Raw genomic sequence first — 12,599 nt, 5'->3', positions numbered from 1 at the left:
CCCCCTCCGTTCCTACTCTCCTGCCCCCCCTCCATTCCCCCTCTCCTGCCCCCCCTCCGTTTCCTCGCCGTTCCCCCTCTCCTGCCCCCCCTCCGTTCCCCCTCTCCTGCCCCCCCTCCGTTCCCCCTCTCCGTCCCCCCTCCCCTGTCCTCCCTCCGTTCCCCCTCTCCTGTCCTCCCTCCGTTCCCCCTCTCCTGTCCTCCCTCCGTTCCCCCTCTCCTGTCCTCCCTCCGTTCGCCCTCTCCTGCCCCCCCTCCGTTCGCCCTCTCCTGCCCCCCCTCCGTTCGCCCTCTCCTGCCCCCCCTCCGTTCGCCCTCTCCTGCCCCCCCTTCGTTCCCCCTCTTCTCTCCAGGAGTCCTACTGTACCTACCACACTCAGATTGACGGGGGTGAAGGGCTTTGGCACCGGCAGACTGTACAGAGAGTTCAGCATGTCATTCAGCTCATTCTCCTGAAAAACACACCACAATAACAATCATCCAAATGTAACATTGTGTGTCTGATAAATATACAAAACTCCAGGTGAATCCAGGTGAAAGCTATGATCCCTTATTGACGTCAACTGTTAAATCCACTTTAAATCAGTGTAGATGAAGGGGAGGAGACAGGTTAAATAATCATTTTAAAAGCTTGAAGCATGGAGTATGTATGTGTTCCATTCAGAGGGAGAAAGGGCAAGACAAAATATTTAAGTGCCTTTTGAACAGGGTATGGTAGTGTGTCAAGAACTGCAACTCTGCTGTGTTTTTCACGCTCAACAGTTTCCCCGTGTGCATCAAGAATGGTCCACCACCCAATACTTTAAGGCACTGTAGTTACTAAAACAGTAACTACGCAATTATGTCTTAGTAACTATGCAATTATGTCTTAGTAACTATGCAATTATGTCTTAGTAACTGTCTTAGTAACTACGCAATTATGTCTTAGTAACTATGTCTTAGTAACTATGTCTTAGTAGCTATGCATTTGTCTTAGTAACTATGTCTTAGTAACTGTCTTAGTTACTAATACATACTTGCATAGTTACTACGTCTTAGCAACTATGTCTTAGTAACTATGTCTTAGTAATTATGTCTTAGTAACTGTGTTATTAACTATGTCTTAGTAACTGTTATTTACTAGGTCTTAGTAACTGTGTTATTAACTATGTCTTAGTAACTATGCAATTATGTCTTAGTAACCGAAGACATGGTTACTAAGTCATAGTTAATAAGACAGTTACTAAGACATAATTGCATAGTTACTAAGACATAGTTACTAAGACATAATTGCATAGTTACTAAGACATCATTGCATAGTTAATAAGACAGTTACTAAGACATAATTGCATAGTTACTAAGACAGTTACTAAGGCATATTTGCATAATTACTAAGACATAGTTACTAAGACATAATTGCAGTTACTAAGACATGGTTACTAAAACATGGTTTCTAAGACAAATGCATAGTTACTAACACAGTTACTAAGACATACTTGCATAGTTACTAAGACATGGTTACTAAAACATGGTTTCTAAGACAAATGCATAGTTACTAACACAGTTACTAAGACATACTTGCATAGTTACTAAGACATATGTGCATAATTACTAAGACATAGTTACTAAGACAGTTACTTAGACATAATTGCATAGTTATTAAGACAAATGCATAGTTACTAAGTCTGTCGTTCTGCCCCTGAACAGGCAGTTAACCCACTGTTCCTAGGCCGTCATTGAAAATAAGAATTTACAATGAAGTTACTAAGACATAATTGCATAGTTACTAAGACATGGTTACTAAGACATGGTTTCTAAGACAAATGCATAGTTACTAAGACATAGTAACTAAGACATAATTGCATATTTACTAAGCAGTTACTAAGACATAGTTGCATAGTTACTAAGACAGTTACTAAGACTAAGTTACATAGTTACTAAGACATATTAGTCACTAAGACTAAGTTGCATAGTTACTAAGACATGATTGCATAGTTACTAAGACATAATTGCATAGTTACTAAGACATAGTTACTAAGACATAATTGCATAGTTGCTAAGACAGTAACTATGCGACTTAGTCTTAGTGACTGTCTTAGTAACTATGCAACTTAGTCTTGTTGACTAATATGTCTTAGTAACTATGTAACTTAGTCTTAGTAACTGTCTTAGTAACTATGTCTTAGTAACTATGCAATTATGTCTTAGTAACTATGCAATCATGTCTTAGTAACTATGCAAGTTAGTCTTAGTGACTAATATGTCTTAGTAACTATGCAACTTAGTCTTAGTGACTAATATGTCTTAGTAACTATGTAACTTAGTCTTAGTGACTAATATGTCTTAGTAACTATGTAACTTAGTCTTAGTGACTAATATGTCTTAGTAACTATGTAACTTAGTCTTAGTGACTAATATGTCTTAGTAACTATGTAACTTAGTCTTAGTGACTAATATGTCTTAGTAATTATGCAACTATGTCTTAGTAACTATGCAATCATGTCTTAGTAACTATGCAACTTAGTCTTAGTGACTAATATGTCTTAGTAACTATGCAATCATGTCTTAGTAACTATGCAACTTAGTCTTAGTGACTAATATGTCTTAGTAACTATGTAACTTAGTCTTAGTGACTAATATGTCTTAGTAACTATGTAACTTAGTCTTAGTGACTAATATGTCTTAGTAACTATGTAACTTAGTCTTAGTGACTAATATGTCTTAGTAACTATGTAACTTAGTCTTAGTGACTAATATGTCTTAGTAATTATGCAACTATGTCTTAGTAACTATGCAATCATGTCTTAGTAACTATGCAACTTAGTCTTAGTGACTAATATGTCTTAGTAACTATGCAATCATGTCTTAGTAACTATGCAACTTAGTCTTAGTGACTAATATGTCTTAGTAACTATGTAACTTAGTCTTAGTGACTAATATGTCTTAGTAACTATGTAACTTAGTCTTAGTGACTAATATGTTTTAGTAACTATGTAACTTAGTCTTAGTGACTAATATGTCTTAGTAACTATGTAACTTAGTCTTAGTGACTAATATGTCTTAGTAACTATGTAACTTAGTCTTAGTGACTAATATGTCTTAGTAACTATGTAACTTAGTCTTAGTGACTAATATGTCTTAGTAACTATGTGACTTAGTCTTAGTGACTAATATGTCTTAGTAATTATGCAACTATGTCTTAGTAACTATGTCTTAGTAACTTAGTCTTAGTAACTTAGTCTTAGTAACTTAGTCTTAGTAACTTAGTCTTAGTAACTTAGTCTTAGTAACTTAGTCTTAGTAACTTAGTCTTAGTAACTTAGTCTTAGTAACTTAGTCTTAGTAACTTAGTCTTAGTAACTTAGTCTTAGTAACTTAGTCTTAGTAACTTAGTCTTAGTAACTTAGTCTTAGTAACTTAGTCTTAGTAACTAAGACACAGGTTATTGTATATGAAAAACATTTTTGTTTCAAGACCATTTTTGTCTCTCTGATTGGCAGCTTTCAATGGTGGAGCTTTAACAGTGTGTGTGTCTGTGTGTGTGTGTGTGTGTGAGAGAGAGACAGTGAGAGAGAGTGTACGATTGAACAGCCTCCTGTCATGAGATGCTGAATGCTCACACGCATGGTCAGTAACAGAGCTGAGCCTGAGAAAACACTTCATTTACCCCTGGTCCTAAACCCTCATCTGTCAACGTCCCTCCATCGCCTTGCTACGGCAGGGTAAATATAAACCAAACCATGCACACCGACACTTCACATCCCCAACACACACACACACACACACACACACACACACCCCACATCTATCTGCTCTTTCTGAATCCCTCTTCTGTCTCGCTCTCTCTCGATCTCTCCGCTTCAGAGCAGAAATAAAGATGAACACAGAAATGTTCACACAAACAAAGGAGTTATTATTTTACAGAAAATAGCCTTTATACTTGTGCTCTCCTTTTGTTTTGACTGGAAATTACATGTGTCAAACACATTCATCCATAAATGTATTTACACTAATGTAGTTCAGATCCACTCAAGTGATCAGAGATTTCAGGAGGACCATTCAAAGAACGCAGAAATTGTTCTGTTGAATAAACATATAAACTAGGAGAGAGCATTGAGGAGTAAATTATATATAATATACAATAACTAAATAATACATATAATAAACAATCCAATATTAGAGAAGCTGGAGGTCAGGATAATGACGGTTAGCTAATGAAGGTCAGCACTGCCGATTGGTTGAAATGTTGCATGACATGGTCCGTTTCCTGTGCCCTCTGACCCTACGTGTGTGTGTATTAGGGAGGCTCGGTCTCCTTCATGCCTCCCTCAGCAGTGTTGAGGAAGGAGATACATGATGGCACTCCTTAGTTCCAGCTCACAACCAATCCTTCCTTCCTCCGTCTCAATGCTCTCTCCTTCTCCCCTCTTCCTCCCTCCTCCTCCTCAATGCTCTCTCCTTCTCCCCTCTTCCTCCCTCCTCCTTAATGCTCTCTCCTTCTCCCCTCTTCCTCCCTCCTCCTCAATGCTCTCTCCTTCCCCTTATTCCTCTCTTCTCCTCAATGCTCTCTCCTTCTCCCCTCTTCCTCCAGGCTCTCTCCTTCCCCCTATTCCTCCATAAGGCTCTCTCCTTCCCCGTATTCCTCCCTCCTCCTCAATGCTCTCTCCTTCTCCCTCTTCCTCCTCAATGCTCTCTCCTTCTCCTCCCTCCTCAATGCTCTCTCCTCAAGGCTCTCTCCTTCTCCTCAATGCTCTCTCCTTCCCCCTATTCCTCTCCCTGGGTCTTAATGACCATTGTTATATATCTCTCTCTCTCTCATATATATATGCCACATGTCTTAAAGTAGTGTACAGAGATCTTACCTGGTTTGTGGTTAGGTAATCTGCTAGCGTGTTCAGGAGCTTGTAATAGATCTCAAACCAGGGCAGATAACTGAGAGACGGAGAGAAACACATGGCAAATAACTGTGAGACCGAGAGAAACACATGGCAAATAACTGTGAGACCGAGAGAAACAAAATACACATGTTTACAATCAAGCCCGAATTCTAAATAATGAATAAAAACACAAAACAGAAGTGAACTATGGACACAGCCAGTGAACTATGGACACAGCCAGTGAACTATGGACACAGCCAGTGAACTATGGACACAGCCAGTGAACTATGGACACAGCCAGTGAACTATGGACACAGCCAGTGAACTATGGACACAGCCAGTGAACTATGGACACAGCCAGTGAACTATGGACACAGCCATTGTATAGTCCTACTGCTGTGGGTAAAATAGTATACAGTACATTTAATCAACGCATTCTTCTTATTCTGAGGGCTTTGCATTTGACACATTCCTGTTGTGTCTGCTGTTTGAAGGCGGTGGGCAGAGGAGGTAGAGACAAGTCTTTAGTTTAAAGGAAGTGAGGCAGAGGAGGTAGAGACAAGTCTTTAGTTTAAAGGAAGTGAGGCAGAGGAGGTAGAGACAAGTCTTTAGTTTAAAGGAAGTGAGGCAGAGGAGGTAGAGACAAGTCTTTAGTTTAAAGGAAGTGAGGCAGAGGAGGTAGAGACAACTCTTTAGTTTAAATGAAGTGAGGAAGGAAGGTAGAGACGGGCTTTAGTTCTTCAGCCCAACACGACTGGGCCAGTGAGAGCTGTGGTAGGAGGAGAAGGAGGAGGAGGAGGAGGGATGCCATGGTTTTACAAGCATACTGATCCCAGATGCACAGCCCAGGCTCAAGCCAACACGCAGACGCAGAGGGAGAGAAGCACGACCACATCACCTATTTACCCATTTTCAAATAGACATTCCTTCTGGTTTTTCCTTACCTAATTAATGTCAAATTAATAAATAAAATGAACAAACTAAAAATAATTTATACTGTAGTGTTTGTGTTATCGCTAATGGCAAAATACACCCACCAGAAGCCAACAGCATCTGCAACATGTCTCTCTTGATAAGATTGACACGTTCTTGGCGAAGATATTTGACTTGCTTTTGAGGTGGAATGTGGCCAGCATTTTGTTTTGGCTTGAAGGTTGCTCAGAAAAGAGAGCTCAGTTAATTTATAATGTTATGCAATCAAATCATATTTTTGAAAAAATGTGGTGGGGTATCGAAGTGAGTTATTACAATTTCATTCAACTTTGGTTGTTAACATGTATTTTAGAAAACGTCTGGCATAATGACAGTGGAAAACGTTATCCATCTGCACTTCAGCAAATAAATAGATGCTTCATTAATGTTCACTAACTGAATGAAGGATGAAATGAAGAACAAATGAATGAATGAATACGGTCAAAATTAAACTTAAATGAATTACAATGAAACTTTCATTAAAATACTGTCTCTAAGCTGACTAATGTAGTAGGCTAATACAAAGGGATTCTAAGGGGATCACAATAGAGTGTTTGATTTGTAATCCTCAGTAAAAGTGTGTAAAAGTGTGTGTGTGTGTGTGCGTGTGTGTGTGTGTGTGTGTAGGGCTTGGCTGAGGGACTTTTATTAGCCATGGAAGTCCTGTAGAGACAAGGGGATGCTGGGTAGTTCTCAGGGCATGGGTCACTGGCTGCTCTGCAGACTGGAATTAACACACAACAAGAAAACAAAGTCAACCTAATGCAAATTTTAATATTGCTAAATCCGCAAGGGGCCAATGACGTGGCGGTTCCCGGGCAAGCGCAGCCAATGGGGGGACCTCAGTGACCATTAACCTGGATCAATCAGCTTCTTCACATGCCAATGTTTTGATGTCCGCATGAAGATCTCACCGTAATCAGGTCACACACACACTGTCGAAACCCAAAACCTAACATGCCTGTGTTATCTACAAAATTAACATGCTGACTGGACATTTAAAAACAGAAGCCTAAAGAGAGAAATATACCACGTTGCCAAACAAAGTAGCAGTGGATATTTCTATGAGATGTGGGTGTGTTGAAGTTAATCAATACCACCAAAAAATGCACAAAAAAATTACCAATTGGAGCAGGTCACTGAAATGGTCATTATCAGTCTCCTCTTGCCCTTTGTTTAAGAAGCTAGGCTCCTGGACACTAATCCCTTCCATATCCCATGTCAGGGTTTATTTAAATAGTCCTCTCTCTCTCTCTCTCCTCATCTGTCCTGTCAGCCTCTCCTTCGTCAGGCCTCACGACCCTCTCAACCATCACACTCCTTTAATGACCAGGCTGTAATCTTTTGTTTTAGAGACAAAGAAATGATTGGTGTAGCAGAGAGCAGCGAACCGCAACTCATCGTGATACCCAGATAGGGACACCGGACTACATCTCGCCTTAGCAAAATTAGGCTGAGGTTTTTCTGTGGTATGCGTTTCTTCTGTCTTAAATGAAACTATGTCAGTAAGCACTGCTCCTCTCCCCAGTTAGCAGCTTAGACCTGTTTGTGTTTCCTAAGTCCCAGATAGAAAGACATCCATCACTGTGTGTGGGGGGCTTGGTTATCTCTCCAGCCGTTTTAAAGCACACATGTCCCTTCAAAGTCCTGTATACTCACAAAGTAAACCAGTTAATCTCTGACCCACTCACAACCCCTCAGACTGTATCCCCTACCACGACCCTCAGACTGTATCCCCTACCACGACCCTTCAGACTGTATACCCTACCACGACCCCTCAGACTGTATCCCCTACCACAACCTTTCAGACTGTATACCCTACCACGACCCCTCAGACTGTATCCCCTACCACGACCCCTCAGACTGTATCCCCTACCACGACCCCTCAGACTGTATCCCCTATCACGACCCTCAGACTGTATCCACAACCCCTCAGACTGTATCCACAACCCCTCAGACTGTATCCCCTACCACGACCCTCAGACTGTATCCACGACCCCTCAGACTGTATCCACGACCCCTCAGACTGTATCCACAACCCCTCAGACTGTATCCCCTACCACGACCCTCAGACTGTATCCACAACCCCTCAGACTGTATCCACAACCCCTCAGACTGTATCCCCTACCACGACCCTTAGACTGTATCCACGACCCCTCAGACTGTATCCACGACCCCTCAGACTGTATCCCCTACCACGACCCCTCAGACTGTATCCTCTACCACGACCCCTCAGACTGTATCCCCTACCACGACCCCTCAGACTGTATCCCCTACCACGACCCCATCAGACTGTATCCCCTATCACGACCATCAGACTGTATCCACAACCCCTCAGACTGTATCCACGACCCCTCAGACTGTATCCACGACCCTTCAGACTGTATCCCCTACCATGACCCCTCAGACTGTATCCCCTACCACGACCCATCAGACTGTATCCCCTACCACGACCCCTCAGACTGTATCCCCTACCATGACCCCTCAGACTGTATCCCCTACCACGACCCCTCAGACTGTATCCCCTACCACGACCCCTCAGACTGTATCCCCTACCACGACCCCTCAGACTGTATCCCCTACCATGACCCCTCAGACTGTATCCCCTACCACGACCCTCAGACTGTATCCCCTACCACGACCCTCAGACTGTATCCCCTACCACGACCCCTCAGACTGTATCCCCTACCACGACCCTCAGACTGTATCCCCTACCACGACCCCTCAGACTGTATCCCCTACCACGACCCCTCAGACTGTATCCCCTACCACGACCCCTCAGACTGTATCCCCTACCACGACCCCTCACACTGTATCCCCTACCACGACCCTCAGACTGTATCCCCTACCACGACCCTCAGACTATATCCACAACCCCTCAGCCTATATCCCCTACCACGACCCCTCAGACTGTATCCCCTACCACGACCCTTCAGACTGAATCCCCTACCACGACCCTCAGACTGTATCCCCTACCACGACCCCTCAGACTGAATCCCCTACCACGACCCTCAGACTGTATCCCCTACCACGACCCTCAGACTGTATCCCCTACCACGACCCTCAGACTGTATCCCCTACCACGACCCCTCAGACTGTATCCCCTACCACGACCCTTCAGACTGTATCCCCTACCACGACCCCTCAGACTGAATCCCCTACCACGACCCTCAGACTGTATCCCCTACCACGACCCTCAGACTATATCCACAACCCCTCAGACTGTATCCTCTACCCCTCAGACTGTATCCCCTACCACGACCCTCAGGCTGTATCCCCTACCACGACCCTCAGACTGTATCCACGACCCCTCCGACTGTATCCTCTACCACGACCCTCAGACTGTATCCACGACCCCTCAGACTGTATCCCCTACCATGACCCCTCAGACTGTATCCCCTACCACAACCCTCAGACTGTATCCCCTACCACGACCCTCAGACTGTATCCTCTACCCCTCAGACTGTATCCCCTACCACGACCCTCAGACTGTATCCTCTACCCCTCAGACTGTATCCCCTACCACGACCCTCAGACTGTATCCACGACCCCTCAGACTGTATCCCCTACCACGACCCCTCAGACTGTATCCCCTACCACGACCCTCAGGCTGTATCCCCTACCACGACCCCTCAGACTGTATCCCCTACCACGACCCCTCAGACTGTATCCCCTACCACGACCCTCAGACTGTATCCACGACCCCTCCGACTGTATCCCCTACCACGACCCTTCAGACTGAATCCCCTACCACGACCCTCAGACTGTATCCCCTACCACGACCCCTCAGACTGAATCCCCTACCACGACCCTCAGACTGTATCCCCTACCACGACCCTCAGACTGTATCCCCTACCACGACCCTCAGACTGTATCCCCTACCACGACCCTCAGACTGTATCCCCTACCACGACCCCTCAGACTGTATCCCCTACCACGACCCTTCAGACTGTATCCCCTACCACGACCCCTCAGACTGAATCCCCTACCACGACCCTCAGACTGTATCCCCTACCACGACCCTCAGACTATATCCACAACCCCTCAGACTGTATCCTCTACCCCTCAGACTGTATCCCCTACCACGACCCTCAGGCTGTATCCCCTACCACGACCCCTCAGACTGTATCCCCTACCACGACCCTCAGACTGTATCCACGACCCCTCCGACTGTATCCTCTACCACGACCCTCAGACTGTATCCACGACCCCTCAGACTGTATCCCCTACCACGACCCCTCAGACTGTATCCCCTACCACAACCCTCAGACTGTATCCCCTACCACGACCCTCAGACTGTATCCTCTACCCCTCAGACTGTATCCCCTACCACGACCCTCAGACTGTATCCTCTACCCCTCAGACTGTATCCCCTACCACGACCCTCAGACTGTATCCACGACCCCTCAGACTGTATCCCCTACCACGACCCCTCAGACTGTATCCCCTACCACGACCCTCAGGCTGTATCCCCTACCACGACCCCTCAGACTGTATCCCCTACCACGACCCCTCAGACTGTATCCCCTACCACGACCCTCAGACTGTATCCACGACCCCTCCGACTGTATCCCCTACCACGACCCCTCAGACTGTATCCCCTACCACGACCCCTCAGACTGTATCCTCTACCACGACCCTCAGACTGTATCCCCTACCACGACCCTCAGACTGTATCCCCTACCACGACCCTCAGACTGTATCCCCTACCACGACCCTCAGACTGTATCCCCTACCACGACCCTCAGACTGTATCCCCTACCACGACCCTCAGACTGTATCCCCTACCACGACCCCTCAGACTGTATCCCCTACCACGACCCCTCAGACTGTATCCCCTACCACGACCCCTCAGACTGTATCCCCGACCCTCAGACTCTCTATCAACCAGAACACCACACACAGGGATGGTCAGTCGATATAAACTAGCAGTGGAAGTGATCAAATCTTCTTTATTATAATTCTGTTGAAGACAAATATTCTCTAAAAGCTCAAATCAATTAACTGGTGTTTTTTTTGTAAGGACATAAATGATGTCATTTCCAACTAAACAAATGACAACAGCGAGATGAGAGTTATGTTTTCTGGCGTTGGGATATCAATATAAACCAACTGCAATCTCTCACTCCATTTCAGGGCAAATAAATAGGCGTGTATCTTCGGCTAGGTTGTCATGTGATTAGTAAAACGACAGGTTTGTAACGACGTAGCCGCGTCTCCGCTGTTTGCTGCCGTAAAGTACCTGTTGTGTGTTATTCCTATTCCCTGGTCAACTCGCACCTTGTAGCTGGCTCACTGGAAGATTTCATTACACCTTTACTTTCCCGGGGTTAAAGGTTAAGTACTGGGAAGGAAATGCCCTCTGGCGTCCCTGCTCAGTGACCACTAACGGGAGCGCTAACGCCCCTAAAAGGGAACCCAATTCTCAGCCGCCAAATAAAATCAAGGAAACCGCCTTTTCTCATCAGCGACCTCTCTCACATGTCCGAAGGCGGTTTCTCCATAAATGTGAGAGAATTACCAAAGGAAAGAAGAGGAGGCGGAGGATGAGGGTCGAGCGGAAGGAAGAAAAGACTGTAAAATCGAAGCTTTGTACCTCTTTAAAAAGGTTTTGGCCTGAAGGTAGCACGGCCCTATTTGGCCTGGGCTTTAGTCGTAGCACTACAAAGCCCTGGCCATGTAAAACTGTCCTAGTCATTAAGCCACTTCCTTGTGTAAGCATAGGTGACAATTTCATAGTCCCAGTACTTCAACAATCACAGGGACACAAATGGTTTTAATTACTTTTGTTTTATATCCGGGGAACAAACACAACAAACACTTTAAATGAAGGTAGCTGGCTAGAAATATCGTCGCAGGGACATTTGTTGATCGTCTAAATTTGTATCCATCTGTTGAATATGATTACAACATAGATTAAAACATATTATTCAATATGATCACAACTTGGATTGTTTATCTAAGAATTATCAACTACTTCCCAGTTGTGTATCTTGATAAAACAACTGAATAAACTTGAGACCGTGTCTTTACTCTCTGTCATTGATGTGAAAAATCACATTTGTACATATTTCACATGTATAAACTATGAGATATCCAAAATATGCATCTTTGTTATGATGTTGTAAAATATTTTCACTAATCTTTTTCCCCACACAGTGGGTCTATTTAAGAGACAAACATAAATAAAACAGGCCACAAAAACAAAGAACTGTGAAGTCTTTAAAACACACACACACACACACACACACACACACACACAGAAGAATAAAAACTTTCTATACATTTCTTATGATGAATGAAGCAAGCCATGCAAACTACTCAGAATGCATAATGAATTGTATACATCATATGTCAAATGAATTAGCATGTAGGACTCAGAAAGAGGGGCATGGGAGTCTCTGCTAATTGGCAGCGAGGCTTCATGCATAATTATGGGCCGAGCGGCTTCCTTTGCCGTGCTTCTGTGCCAGTAGCTGAATAACGAGAAGAGAGAAACAAAGGGACATGGTGGTGGTAGCTGTCCGGGGGAGTTGAGGGGTAGAGGAGGGGGGGCGGGGGGGGGGGGGTACAGCTCATCTCGACAGCAGCTCATCAAGAACAAGATAAACCCTGCGACTGTCGTCAATACCCCCCCCCCCCCCCCCCAAAAAAATTTTTTTTATTATTGTGCAAATTCCCATTACTCCTGTGGTTAATTCAACTATACTGTTTTACTAATTAAATGTTTCTTATTAAAAGGACATTGTCAATTTTTTAAATATAAAATGTG

At 44.4% G+C, this 12,599-nt stretch overlaps 1 protein-coding gene across 1 annotated transcript in view; it reads right to left on the bottom strand.

The window, feature by feature from the left end:
- The window catches only part of LOC139409532 (DENN domain-containing protein 1B-like), a 258,068-nt gene that overhangs the window by 171,470 nt on the left and 73,999 nt on the right, over positions 1–12,599 (bottom strand). The window contains exons 6-7 of the mRNA XM_071154810.1: positions 4,841–4,910; positions 371–451 (exon numbers count right to left, since the gene is read on the bottom strand). Of these exons, the coding sequence (XP_071010911.1) occupies positions 371–451; positions 4,841–4,910 (151 nt within the window). The remainder of the gene's footprint in view (positions 1–370; positions 452–4,840; positions 4,911–12,599) is intronic.

This window comes from Oncorhynchus clarkii, chromosome 5 (genome assembly GCF_045791955.1).
Source record: "Oncorhynchus clarkii lewisi isolate Uvic-CL-2024 chromosome 5, UVic_Ocla_1.0, whole genome shotgun sequence".
NCBI lineage: Eukaryota > Metazoa > Chordata > Actinopteri > Salmoniformes > Salmonidae > Oncorhynchus > Oncorhynchus clarkii.
Note: the sequence above shows the minus strand (reverse complement) of the source record. Positions and strands in the feature narration are given on the sequence as shown.